The sequence below is a fragment of the Meriones unguiculatus genome, chromosome 21 (genome assembly GCF_030254825.1).
Source record: "Meriones unguiculatus strain TT.TT164.6M chromosome 21, Bangor_MerUng_6.1, whole genome shotgun sequence".
NCBI classification, from domain to species: Eukaryota; Metazoa; Chordata; class Mammalia; order Rodentia; family Muridae; genus Meriones; species Meriones unguiculatus.
In genome coordinates this window covers 37,768,758-37,792,268 of record NC_083368.1, presented here as the reverse complement: position 1 = coordinate 37,792,268, position 23,511 = coordinate 37,768,758, and the positions used below count along the sequence as shown (strand labels likewise).

The window sequence follows — 23,511 nt, the reverse complement described above, 5'->3', positions numbered from 1 at the left end:
CAGACCAGGTAAACAAACCCCACTAAACAAAGAAAAAGAACTCACAAACAAACAAAAACAGCCAGGCATGGTGCAGACCTATAATCTCAGCACTCAGGGAGGCAGAGGCAGGTGGATCTCTGTGAGTTCTAGGCCATCCTGGTCTACAAAAGTGAGTCGAAGAAAGCCAAGGCTACACGGAGAAACCCTATCTCGAAAAACCAAACAACAACAACAACCCCCCAAAAAATCAACAACAAAAACAAAAGAGGTTTATAAGATGCCCTGGTACTATCTGAACTCATTAGTAAAATAGTAAAATTCAAACAGAAAATTCAAATAGTAAAATTCAAGTCCTTTCCTATAAGTGATACATCAAAACCCAAGTACAACAAGGAGTCAAACTGAATTCTATGTGTTTAGAATCTACCCAGAAATACTTGCTCAGCCTCGCTGGGGAATGGAAGAGTGGAAGCTACAAATACAAGCAAGGTCAAAAGCTGGCTACAACCAGAACACGACTGCATTTCAAGTTTGTCAGCCCTGTATACACAGAGGAAGGAAATATTCACCCTGCCTGGAAGCGGAACGCAACGAACCCAACTTATACATTTAATCAAAGTGTGTGTGCGCAGACTTCCAGCTTTTCCTGTCTGTGTTACGGTCTCATTATTTCAGCGAGCATTTGTGTATCCACATCCTCCGTTAAGGAGTATCGATTAGGGCTACCTTTAAGGAGGGGGGGATCTATTGCTGATGGGACACTTTACTCAACTGCTGATGAATTCACCAGGAGCCTCCTAAGTACTAAGACTTCTAATTGCCGCAGGAGTGGGTCAGGCAGGTAACCGAGGGAGGCACCGGCCCCACCTCTGCACGCAGCACGGTCCCAGTACCTAGAGGAAGAGAAGCAGAACATCTCCTGGCTCTCAGCCCCAGGGTGTGCGTTCTCCTTGGCCTCAGCCCCGCCTGGCGTAGCTCGTCAGCACTGCTGGCCACGCCCCTGCGCACGGGTTGGGTCCCAGCGACATGATGAAACTTCCCGCACGCGTTACCGAAGCCGGACTGCTCTAAGGTGGGAAGCAGCCTCTGGTCACCGCGTTGCCTCCGCTCCCTTCCTCCGGCCCTAGCCGCTAGCGCGCAGGTAAGCCGGACTCCGGTGACCAGCGCGGGGCGCTGTGCTCGCCCGGGAGGCCGGGGGATGCGCTGTCCGCGCGGGCACACGTGTCCCGGGCACGCGGGTGCTGAACCCCCGCGTCTGGCGCCGGACAGATGCTTCGGTGCAGCGGGTGCCAGGGCGGGGCAGGCGAGGGCGATTGTTGCGCACCTGGGACAGGCTGGCGATGGGGCAGCTTGGTGAAGGCAAGGGCCCCTCCAGACAGAAGGCAAAGGTGGCCTTGGTCTGGCCACCACAAATGTTTTTATTTTCTTTTACTGAATGACATCTAAGCCCGGGAAACTTCGGCCATCCGAGGGCCTTGCCTAGGACCAGCTGGAAGCCTGCACAAAACCAGCCGCAGTTGGGCGCCCCAGGCTAGTGGTGGGGTCTGGTTCTCGCGCAGGACGGAGGCTCTCCCTAGCTCTAGAGCGAGTGACCCTGGGGTTGACTGACTGTTTGTTTGGATTGAGTCCCCACTCACCTTGCTGCTCGGTCCCCCTCCCCCACACTCCAGCTTCATACTGCCAGCCAGGCAGCTCTGCGGAAGAGCGGGTCTGTTTAAGGAGACAGGCGGCCAAGTACAGAAACAGGCAAAGGAATTAGCATGCTTTTTTTTTTTCCCCTAATAATGGGTAGCTCTTCACGGGCCTGGTTTCAGATGAATGCAACTTTTCAGATATGAGAACAAGTACGATTGTTCTTGGCCCGTGGCCTACAGGATTTACCAGTTAAATCTCTTCTTTGATTGATGCCCGTACTGTAATATCAAGTATTCTCTGAAGTTTAGTTAGATCATCAATAGAAGTTCGGTGCACGGAAGTGGCGCTGTCCAGCGGGGGAGCCACGAGACGTGTGTACTTGTGTGCACTGATCTCTGGGTAGTCTGAACTGGCGTGTGTTAAGTGTGAAATACATCCGATTTTGATGATTTTGAAAACCGAACTCTTGGTGGTTTGCTTGTTGCCCTTAGCATCTAACTACTGAACTGTCCCTTCAGTCCAGTTTTAATAATTTAGGAAAAGCAGTGTAAAATAGAATTCATTTTGATCATATTGTATTGATTATTTTGCGTGGAATGTGCCGCGTTAAGGTGCGTTTAAAATTAGTTCTAGTGTTTTCGCTTGCTTTATTAATGGGCTTTAATAGTGTATTAAAATTACCCATATGGTTCATATTCCCGTTGGACAGCGCTGCTACAAAAGTTTAACCAGGAAAGGTGGAAAATTACAGGAACAGACAACAGCTGGGAAAACGGTGCAAAGAGGGCCTCTCCCTGCTTAGAAGACTGATCCCAATTACAAAACTAAGTTTGAATTTCCTTATTCTTGCTGAAGGAAAGGGTTTTAACGTAGTGGCTGGCATATGTTTTGCATAACAGACAGTTCATTAAAGAGCCTTAAGACCTAGGTAAATGGTTTTTCTGATAATCACAGTTGATTTTCGGAGGGCTTTGCAAGCCCATTTTTCTTTGTATTCCCCCCTTTTATTAAACATAGATTCCTTTTCCATATAATAGAATCTAAATACAGTTACTTTCCACCTCTCCCAGCCGGATTCACTCCCTTGTTTCTCACTAGAAAAGAACAGTCTTCAAAGAGATAACAACAGAACATAATAAAATATAGTAAGATAGGATAAAAGGAAAACCATCATATTGAAGTCGGACAAGCCAAGCCAACAGAAAATTAGAAGAACTCCCAAGAGAAGGCACAGCAATCAGACACCCACTCATGAACACATTCAGGAGTCCATAAATGTGCTAAACTGAAAGCTACAGTACAGTGGTTCTCAACTTTAGAAATGCTGCCACTTTTTAATACAGTTCTTCATGTTGTGGTGACCCCCAGCCACAGAATTATTTTCCTTGCTCCTTCATCACTGCAATTTTGTTACTGTTATGAGCCCTATTGTAACTGTGTTTCCTGATGGTCTTAGGCGACCCCTGGAAAGAGTCATTCAACCCGAGGTTGAGAACCACTGCTGTACATAAGCAGAGGACCTCTGTCTCTGTGAGCTCATGTGGGCTTTGCTCAGTTGCTCACCTGGTGACCTCTGTCCTTTTGTTTCCCTAACTCCTTCTGCCTCCTCTTCTTAAGAATTCCCTGAGCTCAAAGGGGAGGGATTTGATGGAGACATCTTGTTTAGAGTTGTATGGCTAACCCACTGTTCATTGGCACTGAATCAAACATTGCTGATTAACAGCCACCCTCCTAAATCTCTGGATTTTCTACTGAATGTCCAGACCAATCCCATTGCAGACTATCTGGACATCGTCATGGAAAAGGACCACATGCCACTTGCACTTTGTCTTCAGTTTGATTTGCTGGATGCCACTTTTCATTGGTTGGTCCGGTTTTACTCAAAGTGCATCAAAGCTTCGATACAGTTGGAATATTTTCAAAGCATTGTTCAGGGTGTTTGATATGAGTATCTTTTAGGGTGTTTGTTCCAGATTATGTGGCCTTTGTTGAAGATTTGCATCTTAGTATGTGCTAGTTGGAGACTCTACATTAAACTATTTTGAGCTAGCGATATTTAAAGGACATATTTGAAGGAATCACTTGCTTTCTGGCCTACAGGGATCGAAGTTGTCCGTCCTCCGGTATTGCTTTATCACTATGCATCTCAACTATCGTACTTAACTAACCAACGCAGCTTTGAGATAAACATTTGAGAATATTTTTGTCATTGAGGACATGTCGATATTGAACTTTTCTCTTGTGGAGACAAGATCTCATGTAGCACAGGATGGTCTTGAACTCTTGATCCACCCTGCGTCTATCCTCAGTACTAGCATTATGTACCCAAACACCGAGCAACAGCAAATATTTTATATCCTCAGTCCACTCAAAATTGTTTTGAGATTATCATTTTCTTATTCTTCTATCACATTTAGATAAATCACCAAGAGATTAAGCTCGAAGTCGTGGCATGCTTATGGAGCTATGTTAATATCACATCACGGTGCCTATGAGCTGCTATTTATTCCCTTTATATTTGACGTGCAGAACGTAAAGGTAAAGAGAGAGTGTTTAACTGTGGGGGCTTAAGAAGAGCCTGGACTAACATGAAGAGCCTCCCAGACCTTTGCGGGTTTTTTGAGACTCTTAGCAGGGGGAGCTAGGGCTGGGATCCACACCTAGCTTGGAGCCAGCCAAGCCTGCCATTGATCTTGGAAGTGTGTTAAGCTGCAGAGATACAAAGTTGGATGTTGTTGTGTGCAACACCCCCAAAATCCCAAGGTGGGAGAGATGTGGGCTTCATTTGGTTGCTAAGCTTATGTACCTGCTTGAATATAAAGGTCATCTGTATTTTTTAATATTTGCAAACCAAGGAGATCATTCCCCATCAGCCTAATAGAAAATTGCAACAGGCCTAATAAAGACGCCTTGTGTCCAACTTTTGGAGAGGGTTGTGTAAGTTTCTGGGCTTAAGAGTTCATTGCTGAATGAAAGACCCTGTGCCTTTCCCTGTAGAGTGCCTGCAGCTCTCCGGAAGCATGTGTGGCATTTGGGCTCTCTTCGGCAGTGATGACTGCCTTTCCGTGCAGTGTCTGAGTGCCATGAAGATCGCACACAGGGGGCCGGATGCGTTTCGCTTCGAGAACGTCAATGGATACACCAACTGCTGTTTTGGGTTTCACCGTTTGGCAGTGGTTGATCCCCTCTTTGGAATGCAGCCAATAAGAGTGAAGAAATATCCTTATTTGTGGCTCTGTTACAATGGCGAAATCTACAACCACAAGGCGGTAAGCAGAATGAAGCTGAGCATGGCTCTCTGTAATTAAACTTCAGATGTAGCGGTTATGGTGTTCATGTTTTGTGTCATGCTTTTTACTTTGTTAACCTTTTTCTATATTCCTACCAGATTTGCTCTGGTCTTGTAGGTATGTAGGGCACTGACACAGAAAGGTGAAATGCATTAGATTTTTAAAAAGAGATTAAAATGAGGATGCCAATTCAATTTTTTTTCCCTGTTACAAGTTTTTAATATTTATTAGGCTGTGTTTTGCTCTGCATTAGGTGATCGAGGTTCAGCAGTGAAAAAAAGATGGTTAGGTCTGTACTCCAATGCAGCTTGTTCTATCAAGAGACAGACAGAATCACTGTATAGCGAACTTCCTGAAAGCAGATGTTGACGTGGTGTGTCTGGAGAACTGTTTGCAGGAAGCGTGAGCAGGGATGGTCCTGAGGAAGCAAGACTTAAACAGTGGACACGGGACAAGCCTGGGAAGTATTTTCCCATGGAAGCGGGTAACGTGTGTGGAGGCCCCAGAGTGGAAAGCAGTCTAGGACAGAGCGAGTGGTCAGGGGAAACCAGGTGGCACTGGGAAGACAGGACAGTCAATCTCCCACTCCTAGAAGCATTCCAAGGGCAGCAGCCATTGAGGGATTAAAGAAGGGATAGAGTTGAGGAGTTGGGAGTTGATGATATTTGTGGTGTTGTATAATATGACTGCTGGGAAATTTATTGCAGTTTCACCCTTAGTAGAAGCCAAATGGTAGAAAGGTGGCTGGAGGCCGTGAAGTATGTTAAGACCCAGCAGGATTAAAATTGGAACTTTCTACTCTGGTTCTAGAGAACAATAGTGGGTGAGGGGATAGTGTTGATCCCGGAAGCCAGATATGATAAGAACCTTCTAATCTAGGATTATTTGACTAGTTTTTCATAAGGAAAAAAACCAGTTAAATTGGTAACTTACAAGATTGTACAAATACAACCTCTTGTTATATTTGCAAGCTTTTTAATCCCTTCTCCAACTTTTAATTGCTTCAGAGCAATGTGCATGAAAACTGGTAATTGTTAATATTTGTCTATATTTATCTTCAGGCCTGCACATTTCTTTTAGGCTGAATTGTTCTGGTTGGTACATTGTGATACTTTTTCTCTAAAATATGTAACCATTTGGCTCATAAGAATAGGACATTTTCCCAGCTAACATAAATTCCAAACCTAAGACCGTAATATCTAATATCCAATTCATGCTTAAGTTTCTCCAAATGTCCCTAGAATACATTTAGCTGTGTTTATTTTTGTTTTGATTTGCTTTTTGTTTTGTTTGTTTGTTTGTTTGGTGTGTATATGTGCACGCTCACACTTGTGTAACCATGAGGGGGGCCAGAGTTCAGTCAGGGTTTAGGCATTTAGTTATGATGTTTCTCGGCAAATTTTGAGATTTCTATACTCATTTTTCATTGGTAGGGGTTTATACCTCAGCCACCTTTTGGCTCATCTTATTCCTGAACAATGGGTTTTATTTGCCAGTTTGCTTGCCAAGTAGGATTTAGCCATTTAGTAAGTATACCTTTATTAAAGGCCTGCTGTGTACAAAGCTAAATACTTGGAGATGAAATGGTAAAAAGGAACGTTAAGAGCAGATGAAAGGAGTGAGGTGGGAGGGGTGAGAATGTGAAAGCTAGAAACTTGCCTAAGAGTAGAATGCACGAGTTTCTATTTTCAGAAATACAGCATCAAAGTTCATCTTTACCTCCTGCTTTGATGACTGCACAAAATAGGACATTTCCAGCAGTGTACCAGGAGTACGGAAGGGGACAGCAAAGATAAACCGGGGGCCTACAGCAAGTCAGATGACAGTGTGACTTTAGGATGGTAGCAGGATATGGTTGCTGTAGAGGAGTATCATTTCAGGAGTTGGAATTACTGGAAGTTGTTAGTGAAGAAACACCTCCTTGTTTGTTTTGTTTTGTTTTTGAGACAGTTTTCTCTATACAGCCCTGGCTGTCTTGAACTCAATTTGTAGACCAGGCTGGCCCTGAACTCACAGAGATTCGCCTCTGCCTCTGCCTCTGCCTCCCAGAGTGCTGAGATTAAAGGTGTGCACGACTACACCCAACCGGGACACCTCCTTTTTGAAAGCTGTCCTGAGGGGTACTTTTTCAAACCCCACCAACCGGAGCTGTGGTTACCCTGGTAGTCCTTATATTATAGCTCGGGAGTGTGGATAGCTGGTCCTGTTGTAGAGGCAGCCAAAGCCCGTTCTGTGAATGTGTTACACAGAGGACCACACATTAGGGGTGGAGAGACCTCAGGTGTATTTATAGGTCATAGGTATGCATTTCAATTTCCTTTTTGAAAACTGAAAACACCCTCCAAGTCTGAAGTGGGGATCCGATGACTTTGTCGTAGCCTTGGTGGTGTGCTAGTGGAGGAGAAGCAATCAGAATTTGTGCATTAAATCACCTGCAAGATTATTGTCTGAGGGCTGGGGTCCTGGTGGCAAAGGATGATGGCCTATATAAATGTGCATGTATAATTACATAGTATAAACCATGATGTGAAATGTGCACTTGGATCCCTTCATGTGTTACTACTGCCTTATCACGATATCCTGCTTCTCAGAACACCGTCTCTACTGTCATGGCTTCAGCCTTCCTGGTGAAGAATTCTCGGCATTTTAAGTTGAGACAATCTAGACTCTGATAATGCCATAATAATAATAATTATTTTTTTAACTCTCCAAAGCACAGGAACTGATTACAGGACACAGAAATGCTAAGTCAGGATTACTGGAGCACATGTAAGGATGCTAACATTTCGTCTGCTTTGCTTCCTCAAGCTGCAGCAGCGTTTTGAATTTGAGTATCAGACCAATGTGGATGGCGAGATAATTCTCCACCTCTATGACAAAGGAGGTATTGAGCAGACCATTTCGATGTTGGATGGGGTGTTTGCATTTATCTTACTGGACACCGCCAATAAGAAAGTATTTCTGGGCAGAGATACCTATGGAGTCAGGCCTTTGTTTAAAGCCATGACAGAAGATGGATTTCTGGCTGTGTGTTCAGAAGCTAAAGGTAAGAGTGGATTTTTAACTATTTGGGGTCTGTGTTTTTTTTTTTTTTTTTTTTTTTTTTTTTTCTCCTGGATCATTTTGAAAATCCTATAGGTGTCAATCAAAATTTTTACAAATGACTAGTAGGTAAATCCTGTGAAGAGGATTTGAAATCTGAACCCTGACTGTCACAGGACTCACTATGTAGACCAGGTTGACCTAGAACTCACAGATCCACCTGCCTCAGCCTCCTGAGTTCTGGGATTAAAGGAATGCAGCACCATGTCGTGCTGCATTTTAGTTTTCGAGACAGAGTTCTTGAGTGTACTTAGAGCTCAGTGATGTTACTGATTTAGCGAGGCTGGCTAGTCAGTGGGCTCCAGGCTGTACCTGCCTCCCTTGTCCTGCCTTCCCTGCCCTGGAGTTAAAGATGCGGGATACTGCTACCAGGTTTTGCATGGGTGCTGGGGATCTGAACTCAGGCACCTTACCGACTGGGTATTTCTGCAGCCTCTGGTTCTTCTGGCTGTTAGGAGGTGAGCCCATTTCTTCTGCACACAGATACTTCTGCCGTGGTTTACAGATACAGCCAAGTGGCCATGGTCACAGTCACCCAAGCACTTGAACTAAAATAAGTATTTCCTTTAAAAATTTTATTTTGGGGTATTTTTTCACGGCAACAGATACCTTACTAGCACACACATGTAGCATGTTCTGGCAGTAAATTTGGTAATCACCTTTGTCTCTCACCTCGATAGCATATGTTCTAGAATGTATTTTTGGCATTTCTCGAATCGCTTGGCGTTTGGTTTCAAATTTAACATTGCTTTAAAACAAAGACCTGGATCTGTTAAGGGATCCTCAGCATGCTAATTAAAGGGTGGGTGTTAGTAGCTGCTTTACTCCTACCACAGGGTACTGTGCATCAGTTACCTAAGTCCTCCTCGGGAAACCTGGCAAATGGAATATTCAGCAGGATGGACTCCTGCTTCTGCTGGCTATCCTTGGGCCTTTTAGACCTAACAGTTGCACGATAAGGAGCTGTAATCGCACTAACACTTTCCTCTCTGTAGTTTGCTTTACCTCTGTCCTTTTCCAGACTGTATAGTTAATTTCTAGTCCTAAGGTGACATGACCAAGGCAAGAATTATATGGAGCGTATAGTGTTAGAGTCTATGACGTGGTGATGTGGAACATGGTGTGGGAGAGCTTGCCTCTTGATCCACAGGCATGAGGCAGAGAGAGCCATCTGGGAAGGATGTGGGCTTTTGAAACTTCAAAGCCTGCCCCTACAGATGTACCTCTAACAAGGCCACGCCTCCCAATCCTTCCCAAACAGTTCTATCCGCTGGGAAATCAAGTATTCAAACATGATCTGGAGGGGCCATTCTCATCGAAACCACAACACAGATTAAATGATCTCATCTGGCCTGCTGCTTCCCTTTATCAGTCTTTGACAACATCTCATCATGGTGTTTTGCCTAAGACCTTTTGGTTGCCTGCATCCTCAACGGGGATGTGCAGCATCTGAGCTCAGCCAGCCAGTGAGAACCAGAGATTCCTTTTAGGCCTTTGCGTTCAGTGTTCACAGAACTGGATTAAGAGACTCAGAGTAACTTATAAGTGTCTGTATAGAAAAGGTGTTTAACTGTTTACCACAAGACACTGGCTTTTGTGTCAAGATCATGATAGTGTCCGGGATGAGAACCGCCAGAAGAAACAAGTCAAATGGCTTTTTCACAGACATTATATGACAGCTATTAAGGGGTAGGAGGTGGCTTCTGAGTACCTGATTGTGGGTCATTTTGCTTGTTAAAGTCTTGGGAACCATGGGGTCTTTCCTTAAAATGTCTCAGTGATGACAAAATGCTTAGCAAAGTATCATAAGTGAATTAACGTTTTGATGTCTTTCCCCCCCTCAGATTTCACCTGTTTGCCTTCTGATAGAAAATCAACTTTCCTTTTAAAAAGTTTTTTCAAAATTTTTATTAATTATACTTTATTTATTTTGTACCCCCCTGAAGCTCCCTCCCTCGCCACTCCCAATCTCACCCTTCTTCCCCCTTCTCCTTTGCCCCTCCCCAAGTCCACTAATAGGGGAGGTCTTCCTCTCCTTCCTTCTGATCCTAGTCTATCAGGTCTCATCAGGAGTGGCTACATTGTCTTTCTCTGTGGCCTGGGAAGGCTGTTCCCCTCTCAGGGGGAGGTGATCAAAGAGCAGGTCAATCAGTTCATGTCAGAGACAGTCCCTGTTCCCATTACTATGGAACCCACTTGGACACTGAACTGCCATGGGCTGTGCAGGGGTTCTAGGTTATCTCCATGAATGGTCCTTGGTTGGTGTATCAGTCTCAGAAAAGGCCCCTGTGCCCAGATTTTTGGTTCTGTTGCTCTCCTTGTGGAGCTCCTGTCCTCTTCAGGTCTTACTATTTCCCATTTCTTTCATAAGATTCCCTGCACTCTGCCCAAAGGTTGGCCATAAGTCTCAGCATCTGCTCTGATAGCCTGCAGGATAGAGCCTTTCAGAGGCTCTCTGTGATTAGGCTCCTGTCCTGTTCCCTGTTTTCTCTTTCTTTTGATGTCCATCCTCTTTGCCTTTCTGAATGGGGATTGAGCATCTTAGCCAGAGGCCTCCTTCTTGATTAGTTTCTTTAGGTGTACAGATTTTAGTAGGTTTATCCTATATTATATGTCTAATATCCACTTATAAGTGAGTATATACCATGTGTTTCTTTCTGCTTCTGGGATACCTCACTCGGGATGATCTTTTCCAGTTCTCACCATTTATCTGCAAATTTCATGATTTCCTTGTTTTTTATTGCTGAGTAATATTCCATTGTGTAGATGTACCACAATTTCTGTATCCATTCCTCATTTGAGGGGCATCTGGATTGTTTCCAGCTTCTGGCTATTACAAATAAAGCTGCTACAAATATGGTTGAGCAAAGGTCCTTATTGTGTATTCTTTGAAAATCTGTATAGACATCTAAAACAATAGGTTTCCTTGATTAGAAATTTCAGCTAAGGAAAGGAATTCAATGATGAGGACTTTAATTTTAATAAAGGTAGCAGGGATATTCAGTGTGGGAGAGGATCTTCTCTGAAAATGTTACTGTAACAACTGAATACACGAGTTAAAAAAGTGTGCTCAGGTATTATCTTGAAAATAATAATTTTCCTATTGTACCAAATAGCTACAAATCCATGCAATTTTGTGTTCTATCTCTATGCCACTATTACCTCTTCAGTAGACAGATGGTAGGGTTTGGGGTAATTATTTCCTTGCCACACTGTTTTTTATAGTGGGCATGTACTTGTATTTCAAAGGGGAAATAAGAATTAGAGGATGTAAAGTTTGCTGAGAAGCTCTCAATTGCCTATGTTACTGTTTTGCATTCGTAGGGCTTGTTTCATTGAAGCACTCTACCACGCCCTTCTTAAAAGTGGAGCCCTTTCTTCCTGGACACTACGAAGTTTTGGATTTGAAACCAAATGGCAAAGTTGTATCCGTGGAAATGGTCAAATACCATCACTGTCGGGATGAACCACTGCACGCTGTCTATGACAGCGTGGAGAAACTCTTCCCAGGTGAGTGACGCCCGTGACCAAATTCCAGCCCATCTCCGAAAGCGCTCGAGCCGCTCACACCATTTGAGTGATGCTCGCTTTAAGATCTGTTTCCTCTTTGATTCGGAGCTGGTGGGAGCTCCCCGGATGAGTCTGGTAGGGGTTTGCATGCCTCACCTCCACTAGCCCGGCCTCAGGCTGTCCGGGGCGGTTTCCTTTACTCTCTGCTGTTGCCAGGCTTCGACATAGAGACCGTGAAGAGCAATCTGCGCATCCTCTTTGGCAACGCTATCAAGAAGCGCCTGATGACTGACCGGAGGATTGGCTGCCTTCTGTCAGGTGATGTCAGTTTAAGAAAGCATACATCTTGCTGGTGTTTAAATGAAATGATTTGTAGCTGGCCCTGAGCTTTGAGTGTTAAAGGCCTGCTACATAATTTCGTCTTTGCTTTCTTTTAGATGTGTGTATAAGCTTTTGCATTTGTGCGTGTAAGAGCTTGTTGCTACTCATTCTTTAGAATCCTGTGTACTGATTTTTTTTTTTTAAACTACTTTAGAAACAGTTGCTACTGTAGGGGCCAGTAAAACTTATGCCTTAGATTCTTCACTTCACACACAAACACACACACATACACACACCACAATCATGTATCTGTGTGAATATATACATATATTTATAGTAACTTCATTTTGCTTCACTATAAATCTCACTAAAGTTGATTTCAGTTTATAAGACTTGGAGATCTTAAGACTCAATCTCCAATCCAGACATTTACCATGAGTGTGGTCGCCTTTGCCCTGTCTAATGAAGGCATGTAATCACTGAGTTGGTTCTCATGCTGTAGGGGGCCTGGACTCCAGCTTGGTTGCTGCCTCCCTGCTGAAGCAACTCAAGGAGGCCCAAGTGCAGTATCCTCTCCAGACGTTTGCTATTGGCATGGAAGACAGCCCTGATCTACTGGCTGCTAGAAAGGTATGGTACAACCTGCCCATTGTACATTTAGAGCTTAGCCCTGTTAGAATGAAAATCAAGCTGAAGTTGCCCTAGTTTGCCTGTTGTCACTGTGATAAAGGCCATGGTCAAGTGCACTTTGGGTAGGAAAGGCTTTAAAAGACTTAAGTATCCCTGATCAGAGACTGTGGAGGAGCATGGCTTTTTTATTGGCTTGCTCCTCCTGGTTCCAGAACTCGGGTTTCCATCTTGAGTTCCTGCTTTGTCTTTCCTCCATGGACTGTGACTCAGAATATATAAACCAAATAAACTCATTCCTCCCAGGTTGATTTTAGTCATCATGGTCTTTATCACAGCCATGGAGAGCAATCTAGAATAGAAGCTGGTATTAGGATTGTGGGATGTGGCTGTGACAGATGTGACCATGTTATTTTGAGGAGGATTGTGGAAGGCATTTGGAACGCTGGGCTGGAGTGTTCAGAGTTTAATGGACTAATGTAGACACTTTGAAGATAATGCCAAGGGCTATGTAGACTATGGGGGCCTGGCCTGTGAAGTGTCAGGGGAAGTTTTTGTGATACTTTGAAAATAACGATCTGTGGTCCTGGTCAGCTAGGGCTGGAGAAGCCGCTGTGACTAAGAAGACCCACACCACTTAAACCTTCTCTGACACAGTAGCGTTGCCTCTTTCTGCTGCTGTCCTGGCAGTAGAGAACAAAGTGTGCTGTGTGCTGGTCTTTTCTCTACTGTGTACTTTTATCCATCGTGTCCCAAAGAATCTTCCCAAAGACTCACTGATTATGGTTTTCTTCTGAAAGTAAGAAGTATTATTCAGTAATACTCAGTGTTAACTCTGCAGGCATTGGAGCCTGCTTGATGGTCTCAGGTCCTGATTCTACTGTGAAAGTCTTCACTTTTACCCAACAGTATTTATAGTAATGTGTGTGTGTGTGTGTGTGTAGTTTGAGGGAAGGTCTCAAATTGGTTCAGTCTGGGCTGTAACTCACTATGTGATCTAAGCTGGCTGTAATGTCATACCAGTCATTTGGTTTCAGCCTCCCTAGTGAGATTTCACATCCTGTGGGATCACAGGCGTGAGCCACCACACTCAGTGTACAATGGGATGGTTTTAAAGTAAAAGCGTCTTGTTCAACTTAAAGAGATGCTCAACGTCCTTAGCCATCTGAGAGATGCAAATCAAAACAACCCTGAGATTTCACCTGACACCCATCAGAATGGCTAAGATCAAAAACTCAAGTGACAACTTGAGTTTGGAGAGGTTGTTAAGAAAGGGGAACACTACGCCATTGCTGGTGGGATTGCAAACTTGTACAACCACTTTGGAAATCAATCTGGCGCTTTCTCAGACAATTAGGAATAGTGCTTCCTCAAGATCCAGCTACACCACTTCTAGGCATATATCCAAAAGATTCTCAAGTACACAACAAGGACATTTGTTCACCCATGTTTGTAGCAGCCTTATATGTAATAGCCAGAACCTGGAAACAACCCAGATGCCCCTCAGTTGAGGAATGGATACAGAAATTGTGGTACATTTACACAATGGAATACTACTCTGCAATTAAAAACAAGGAAATCATGAAATTTGCAGGCAAATGATGGGACCTAGAATCGATCATCTTGAGTGAGGTATCCCAGGAGCAGAAAGAAACACATGGTATATACTCACTTATAAAGACCTATAAGATTGGATAAACATACTGAAATCTATATAGCTAAAGAAGATAAACAAGAAAGAGGACCTGGGGTAAGATGATCAACCCTCACTTTGAAAGACAAATGGGATGGGCATTGGACATAGGAGAAAACAAGTAACAGGACAGGAGTCTACCACAGAGGACCTCTGAAAGACTCTACCTAGCAGTGTATCAAAGCAGATATTAAGACTCATAACCAAACCTTCGGCAGAGTTCAGGGAATCATAAGAAAGAAGGGGGAGTTAATATGACCTGAAGAGGACAGGAGCTCTACAAGGACCAAATATATCTGGGCACAGGGGTCTTTTCTGAGACTGTTTCTCCAACCAAGGACCATGTATGGATATGACCTAAAACCTCTGCTCGGATGTAGCACATGGTAGCTCAGTATCCAAGTGGGTACCCTAGTAGGGGAACAGGGACTATTTCTGACAGGAACTCAATGGCTGGCTCTTTGACCCCACCCCCTAAGGGAGGAGCAGTCCAGCTAGGCCACAGAGGAGGACTTTGCAGCCAGTCCTGAAGATACCTGATAAAACAGTATCAGATGAAAAGGGAGGAGGTCCTCCCCTATCAGTGGACTTGGAAAGGGGCAGGGAGGGAGGGTAGGATTGGGAGTGAATGAGGGAGCGGGATACAGCTGGGATACAAAGTTAATAAAATGTAACTAATATTAAAAATTAAAAAATTAAAAAAAGTGTCTATATGAAGTGTGTGACACAGAACCTAGTGTATAATAAGCACTCTAGTAACTGTTAGCTATAATTTTTTTATGAAGCATTTCATTAAGAACTGTAGGCAGAGCAGACCTTGTACATATAATTTCATATGCAGAAGATGGGGTTCTTGCTCTGGAAAGACCTAGAATGACTGAGAACGGTCAGTCAAGAAGAATGCTAATGCACATAGGTGTGTGCTGGAAGACAGACAAAGGCGACTTGTGTAGGGATAACCTGCTGGATGTAAAATGAGGTGTTTCAGCATGGCAAAAAGGAGATGATGTCTAAGAAGAACCGTGTCCTACTATAGAACAATGAGGTAAAATAGGAGAGAGCAGCGTGCTGTTTGGAAACCTGGAGTATGTCGGGCTGTAGCTTTGATTTGGAAAGAGCTGGAAGGAGATTTACTTTGTGGTTGAATGGAGAGTGAGGGCCAGGCAGAGGCACTGGGCATGCTTCAGCTAGCATGTGGTGGTGGCCTGCACTGCCTCTTTGCCGTGACGGTCTGGTGGCCTGAGCAGCTCTTGCTGTGGTGATCTGACTGCTTGCCCTGGCTCTTGTCATGGAAGTCCTCTTGATTCTTTTGCTTTGTTTCTTTTCATCACGTTAATTCAGGGTGCCTTGAGAGGAACTAGCCTGTTTTATTTTCAAAAATAGTACTTTGACAGATATATGGATTTTTCTTTCATAATCAGGTGGCAAATTATATCGGAAGCGAGCATCATGAAGTCCTTTTTAATTCTGAAGAAGGCATTCAGGCTCTGGATGAGGTCATATTTTCCTTGGAAACCTATGATATTACAACAGTTCGAGCATCTGTAGGTAAGGGATTTTGTTGTAGCAAAGAGTTTTAATATTAAAATAGTAGAAAGTTCAACATGATTTCAGTTTGAGATGTTTTCAAACTATGAATACAAGTAAAATTCCTATATTGTTAATAATACTATAATATGTTGACCATTTAAGAGTGCCCTGAATTTCTTTTGGACTGGAGGAAGGCCTTAATGAATACAACCAGAAACCCTGAACATTGAATTTATGAGGTCGGCTCTGCCTAAGGTCTTAAAGGATGCCTCATATAAAGAAATAATAACAGATCATATTTACTTGGCCCATACTATAGGCTAAGTTCTGTCTCCCTCACCTCATGTAAATTATTTATTTATTGTGAACTCAGACCTGTCCCATTGTAGGCAGTGTCTGGCACCCAGGACATGAAAGCAGAGCTCCTGCACTCTTAGCATCTTTGGCTTGACCATAGAAGAGATTCATATTTTGGCTTCCTTTTCTCCATTTTCTCTGTATAAAGTATCTCGGATGTTATAATTGAGCCAAAATACTTAACGTTATCCTTGAGTTTTGCCAAACAATGCTTGAACACACTTGAGAGCAATATTGTAAATTGCTGAATATGCACAGACTTTATGCTGTTGTTATTCTAAACCATGCTGTGTAGTAACTGCTTACATAGCATTTATTCTGTCTCAAATACTGTACATAATTTAGAGGTGTTTTAAGGTACAAGAACATTGCTTAGGTGATAGAGGTTCGGATCTGCAATAATGCAAGTGCCTCAGTGAAGTGAGTTTTTGTTTCCTGGCTTATATAAAACTATGGATGTGTGTTGTAAATTATAAAACTGTTGGGCTATTTAATGTTTATTATTATCTGCCCTTTAATTGTCATGGTGGTATTATTTAACCTGCTATCACAAATAATAAGACACAGAAATCTGTTAGATTTATAATTGCCTAATTTACTTTGGGCTGGAAAGATATTTTTCTTAACACTGTCTCAGTATCCTCACCAGCCATCTCCCATCCCCCACCCAATGCCATCTGCTTTAATCCTCTTCATCTGGTCTACCTTCCATACATAACCCTATGGAACTTGCTTATATTCTTTTTTCATCATCATCATATCATCATCATCATCATCATCATCATCATCATTTATTACAATTTATTCAATTTGTTTCCTGGCTGTAGCCCCCTCCTTCATCTCCTCCAAATCCCACCCTCCCTCTCCTCCTCCTATGCCCCTCCCCTATCCCTTAATAAGGGAGGCCCTCCTCTCCTTCTATCTGACCCTAGCCTGCCAGGTCATCTGGATCTTTCCATGCCATTATTGGAGTCCTTTCTTTTTGCCCACATGGTTTCTTCTCCATGCTAACCCATCAGGGCATCCTCCATCCTTCTCTCTTCCCATCAGTTCATTTCCTGTGATTTCTTGTCTTCCAAAGCCCAGGAACCTTGGCCACGTCTACCCCATTCTGCCTTGACCAGGTACAGGCCGTTTAATTAACTGATCAGGTATGTCTTAGGCAGGTTTGCAAATCAAGCATAGGTGTAACCAGATCTTGAGGGCCAGCAACACGCATCAGACCCAACATGTGTGGCTACCGTGTACTGCGGTCTACCAAATAGCTTTATTTAGGAACATGTTACTGCTATTGATCATCTAGGCTGTGGGAAAGCGAGACAGTATATTTTCTAGTTGCAGGATTGCAGTCTTGTAATCTGTAAGAAATGAACGTCCTCTGAGGCATAGTGAAACAAGACATGCCTGTATATGTGTGTAGGTTATGTGCAAACACTATTGTTTATAACAGGTTGGGGCATCTGAAGATGTGGGTAGCTGAGGGGAGGACCCGGAACCAATCCCAAATGAATACTGAAGGAACGCTGTTCTTTATAAGATGGGGAAATAGGCCTATACTACACCAAATTTTCCTTAAGGAGTTCTTACATAGATGTAAATACTCTGTTATACAGCTTACAACTACTAGCGGCTCTACTTTTATCTGAACACATTTTGAGATTAGAAGTATACCACAAATCAGATAGACCTAATGTTGTGGAGCCCCTAAAATGCTACCAGATGAATTGGCTTTTTTTAAAACTCGCTTTGATGTGCAATGAAATTCCTCGAGTGTTACAGTGATTGGGCCTTCTGAAGCCTTGTAGTTAAATACGCACATCTGTAGCACGTCTGTGATTGAATTTCCGTGAGGTGGAGTCAGAGTCAGGAAGCAAAATGTCTCTCCTGAGAAGGATGAAAATGAGCTTGGAGGAGGCAGCAGCGTAGAGAGATATGCAATGAGTGCCAAGCAGCTGAATTTCAAGATGTACAGAGCCTTCTTAATCAAATGTGGAATTTGAAAGTGAGGAGTTGTAGAGGAGAACAAAAGATTTAAAAGTAAGCTGCTTCTGTTAATCCATTTTCTGTTACTATAATGGATAAGTCCAGGTGAGACACATTTTTTTAAAAAAGTAAGTTTTTTTAAACTCAATTTTGTAGGTCAAAATCTTGCTCTAAGAACATAATTTTGTTTATAAAGTATTACAGCGGTTTATAGGCTATTTTCTTGCCAAAGTTTGAGTGTGTATACATGGCTTATAAGTATTTATGTGGTTCTTTTGGAAGCTGCTATTGAATTAACTCAGTCAATCAAGACACTCCAGTGTGCAGTTTTTTTTTCTGGGCCTTTCCAGAAGACACACTGACATCAGCTTTACTCTCTCTTTTACTTAAGGTATGTATTTAATTTCCAAGTATATTCGGAAGAACACAGACAGCGTGGTCATCTTCTCTGGAGAGGGGTCAGATGAGCTAACACAGGGTTACATATATTTCCACAAGGTGAGCACTCTGAAGTGAAAAGATGTCCAGGCTAAGTTAAAAAAAGCCACAATCGTTTGGCTGTTTCTATTCTATGCTTATGATGGGTAACATTTTTGAGTATGTGTGTGTGTATGTGTGTATGGTGTGTTTCTTTTAGAAGAAAGAGGTCTCAATAGTATCAAACTTTTCATTCTTAAAATTAAAAATGAGAATCGCTTTTGTTTTTGTCTCTCTGCTTTTTTTTTTATTATTCTTTATTTTTATTTTTTCAAGACAGGGTCTTAATATGTAGCTCTGGCTATCCTGAAACTCACTTTGTAGACCAGGTTAGCCTGGAATTTACTGAGATCTACCTACTTCTGCCTCCCAAGAGTTGGGATTAAAGGCATGGACCACCAGGCCCAGCTGCTTTTTGTTGTTGTTGTTTTTAATTCCTATGGAATTGTTGCTGTTGCCCAAGGCATCCATCTTATTTGTTTCTACACTGAGCACTTGGGAGGGTGGATGGGTCTGTCTCATAAAACATTGCTGACGGGGCTAGAGAGATGGCTCAGTGGTTAAGAGTCCCTTCCAAAGGACCTGGGTTCAATTCCCAGTACCCACATGGCAGCTCACAACTGTCTGTAACGCCAACTCAAGGAATCTGACACCTTCACACTAATGTACATAAAATAAAAAAAGAAAGAAAGAAAGAAAAACCAAAAGAAGAAGAAGAAAAGAAGAAGAAACACATTGCTGGCTTTTGAAGTCATTTACTCACATCTCTTACCCCGTTAAATTCTCTGTCTCACTCATCTTCCATTTTATATGTGAGAGGGAAAACGAAGGCTGCCCATGTGCAGAAGCAAAGTCTTTCATCCTTTCATTGATTAAACAGGCTCCTTCTCCTGAGGAGGCGGAGGAGGAGAGTGAGAGGCTGCTGAAGGAGCTCTACCTGTTTGACGTTCTCCGTGCAGACCGCACAACTGCTGCCCATGGGTAACTTTCTACTCAGTTGGAAAGCAAAGAGTGAAGAAGGGGGGGAAATTAGAATGACATCAGCTGCCTGTTTTGTTTTTCAAAGAGTTGGCTGCAAAGAATGGTTTTTAGCTCAGTTTATCCCCCAAGGAGCTGGGCTCTGGCCTGGATACTATGATTGGGGTGAGGAGAGAGCATCTTCTGTGGGTTTGTCAGATAGGTTTTATGTCATTAGATCATAAAAAAAATGTGCCATTTCTGGCCTAGAGGGAAGGCTGCAGCAGCTACTTCTAAGCATTTTAGAGTATTCTGATGTCGTAGGCTCCACGTAGTTGTAGGCTCCACTGAGTGCGTCTTTGATAACTGCCGGAGGGGATAGGCAATGAAGATGCGTGAGCTATGGGATAAGATTGTAAAATAAAAGTAACTTTCTTTGGTGCAATTTCTTATTGGCCAGAGTTCTCATGTTTAACTGGGCTTGTTTAAAAACAAAAGACCCTTTTTGTACAGGATAAATACACATTTAGGTTCCTCTACCAAACTGTATTTAGTTTTTGAATGGGCTGGTGGAGTCATCGTTATTACCTGTCTGCATGTCCTGACCACACAGTGTGGCATTTGCGTGCATCTTTATGATCAGGTCGCTCTTGATTCTTAACTTTCCTGCCCTTACAGAAACAGTTAATTTCCCATAGACCCAGAAAGAAGGAGATAGTCTAAAACAGGAAGTTTCCCTCCTCAGGTGTGATCTAAGCACAGACCTTAGTATGTATCCAGTCACACAGGGTGGCCGTTAGGAGGCCGAAACGTAACTCTGTAACCTGCTTCTCTTAGTCTGGTGCAGTTGCTGGGCAGCACACACAAGCCTTCTGACTGAGATTGTCTTCTGTCTTCCCTAGTCTCGAACTGAGAGTACCATTTCTGGATCATCGGTTTTCCTCCTATTACTTGTCTCTGCCACCAGAAATGAGAATTCCAAAAGTAGGTAAATCAACTCTGGAGAAAAGGAAACAAAACAAAACGAAAACAAAGACAAACAAGCAAATGAAAAAAAACCCAAATGTTGCTGGTTCTGCTGGTTACGTCATTGACCCCTCTTTTGTGTTCACGACAGAATGGGATAGAAAAACATCTCTTGAGAGAAACGTTTGAGGACTCCAACCTGCTCCCCAAAGAGATTCTCTGGAGACCAAAGGAAGCCTTCAGCGATGGGATCACCTCGGTCAAGAACTCCTGGTTTAAGATTTTACAGGATTATGTTGAACATCAGGTCTGTTTTAAAAAATATTTTCTGCAACAGTATAGTTTAATAGAGATGTCTGTTTGTATTTAGTTAGAATACTTGCGTCTACAGGAGAGCCACAGTCCCTACAAGGGAGCACCTCTTTCATGAGGGTTACTTAAGAGTTAATGGAAAATGAAGAACTACAAAGTAGTATCCATGATCGAAAGAAAAGTAGAGGAAAGACAACCGTCAATCAAATACTGAGGCTCCAAGTGTGAAATACAGGAGAGAATTTTTAAAAGGTTACTGTGTCTGTTCAGTATAGCTTGTTTCAGCATTTTTCTAAATGAGTGATTTAAAAGGTCATGTTAATGTATAGTTATATGCCTTAACTTTATTTTGGTCTGTATCAGAGCAAATTAAAAAAACAAAAAGTGTTGAGCTGGAGAGATGGCTCGGTGGTTAAGAGCACTGGCTGCACTTCCAGGGGACAGAGGTTCAGTTTTCACCACCCACATGGCAGCTCAGAACTGCATGTAGCTTCTGTTCCAGGGGCTCCGATGCCCTCACACAGACACATGTGCGGGCAAAACACCAATGCAGATAAAATAAATAAACGTCTTACGTTCTTGATTTGTCTTGCAGGTCGATGATGCAATGATGGCAACGGCAGCCCAGAAGTTTCCCTTCAATACTCCAAAAACTAAAGAAGGCTATTACTACCGTCAGATCTTTGAACACCATTACCCAGGCCGGGCTGACTGGCTGACCCATTATTGGATGCCCAAGTGGATCAATGCCACTGACCCTTCTGCCCGCACTCTGACTCATTATAAGTCAGCTGCCAAGGCTTAGACACTTTCCAAACTCTGGTGTAAAAGCAAATGTTTCTTCTGGCTCTGAAGGTAGAGACATTGAGACAAACAGAAGTAATGAAAGTCAGTCATCAACCACTCAGGCTTACTAGGCATGGAAAGAAATAAACTTATCACATCTAAAATGCCTCCTGGTGTGGATACTAATGCAACCTTCTTCAGGGTAGCTGGAGACTGAGCAGCTTTTGCTGTATCGTCACCCTGTGGATGACAGTGAGCTAAGCTAAAGGGGAGGGCATAGGATCTTCGCATCTCAGCTCTGCCTACATTCCTAACAGCTGGCTAGGCAGGCTGGGATGTGAGTTGTTTGTGGGAACTGGTGACAGTTTTGTTTTATAGGGCAGGAATTCAGTTTTTGTTTTTTTTATATTGTGTTATATCCCCTCTTCAGTGTTGTGGAGCTGGGGATAAACTTCTCAAACACAGGGTCAGATTGTATGTAAGGCTTTTGTGGGCCTCTATGGAACTGTTAACACTGATACAAAACTATGCATTATGAAACCTAGTTAACACCGATTTTTTTTTCTATAAAACTTCATTTATAAGAGCAGATGGTGGGCCAGGTATGGAACCTAATCCATTATATATTGATTCTTACTCCAGAAGAATTGTCCGAGCTACACATTTCTCAGAAATGTTCCTTTTCACAAAGGAAGTGGGAAATGCCACTTAGAAACAGAAGGTACTCATTTGAATGCTTACTGGCTGCTTCAGGACATGTGGACATACTTAAAACAGATGAATTTAGCTGTTAAACATTTTTGAAAAGGGAACAATTGGCGCAAGAATTCTTGATGATGTCATAGATTTTGGTACATAGCTCTGAGCACTGGTGAGGCTGCGGCAGGATTAGGAGTTTGAGGCCAGCCTGGGCTACATGGTGAGGCTGTCTCAATGAAGGAATGCTTGATGGGAAAAAGCTATTGAGACCAGCTGTAGACCATGACTTAAAAGCTATAAATGGGTCTAAGAAGCTGAAGCTGAGCCCTAATGCTTATCTTGTATTTCTAGATACTTGAGGTTCTTGAACTTGATGTGATTCTTTACCTATTTCCTGCTAATGTTCACCCAGCCCACGTGCATGCTCTAACTGCTTACATGTTAACCACATTCAGTGAGTGTCCAGTCCACCCAGAACTAATAGGTGGTCAGTCCTTTCAGGCACCTTTACAGCTAAGGATTCCCAGCTGACATCCTCTTGCTGTGTCAACCTCAGGAGCACCTGGTTACAACCTGCTCAACAGCCTTGCTACACTTAATACCTGCTTTGTGAAAAGGAACCATATACTGTAACAACATTTTTATACTTTATTTTAAAAAATGAAAGTAAAACCCCACATCTTCCCTCAGCTTTTAAACAAGTTTCAGCACGTTCTTACTGGCTTTCGCTGAAAAGCTTACACTGTACCTGTGTAGGTAGATCATCTTTGTTAACATAAGTCTTCAAAGCCTCTCTGTAGAGAGCTTTATAAAGAGCTAGACTGAGCCACTTTGCCCCCCCCCTTTATTTATTTAATCACCACAGCCTGATCCCAGCCCCTTCTCTCAGTCCCATCCTCATGCTCCCCACCCCATTCCCTGTCTCTCCCCTCAGAGAAGAGGAGAGGCCTCCAAGGCATACTAACCCACCCTGGAGTATCCTTTCCCACTGAGGTATCCTTTCCCACTGAGGCCTGACAAGGCAGCCCACCTAGACTGAGCCACTTTTTAAAGAAATTTGTGTGACGTTCTTGCCTGTGGCCACAGTGTCACAGTTTCGTATGTTTTAGTTTGGGTTGGAGCCTTGAAGAAGGCCCATATGGTTCAGAATCTGACTGTGAGCCATCACTGAAGTGGCATTTGGGAAAGCATTACTTCCCAGACAATCTGCAACTGTCCTATTACGCACTTTGCTGCCTAACTCACCCAAGCGTGACAGGTTTTACATTCTAAGCTTGGTCATAG

At 43.1% G+C, this 23,511-nt stretch overlaps 1 protein-coding gene across 2 annotated transcripts; it reads left to right on the top strand.

Annotated features, from left to right (window-relative positions):
• The first annotated feature begins 966 nt into the window (after window positions 1–966).
• On the top strand, window positions 967–21,692 carry Asns (asparagine synthetase (glutamine-hydrolyzing)). Of its 2 annotated transcripts, XM_021647625.2 has the most exons (13): window positions 984–1,123; window positions 4,035–4,155; window positions 4,615–4,886; window positions 7,716–7,953; window positions 11,334–11,519; window positions 11,736–11,837; window positions 12,343–12,470; window positions 15,582–15,708; window positions 18,422–18,528; window positions 19,388–19,488; window positions 20,367–20,448; window positions 20,582–20,737; window positions 21,338–21,692. In XM_021647625.2, exons 3-13 carry the CDS (start codon window positions 4,638–4,640, stop codon window positions 21,545–21,547), a joined length of 1,686 nt encoding a protein of 561 aa, XP_021503300.1. In that variant the 5' UTR covers window positions 984–1,123; window positions 4,035–4,155; window positions 4,615–4,637; the 3' UTR covers window positions 21,548–21,692. The 2 variants fall into 2 exon arrangements, with proteins under 2 accessions (XP_021503299.1, XP_021503300.1); XM_021647624.2 differs by lacking the exon at window positions 4,035–4,155 and having other exon boundaries at window positions 967–1,123.
• The last annotated feature ends 1,819 nt before the right edge of the window (window positions 21,693–23,511 follow it).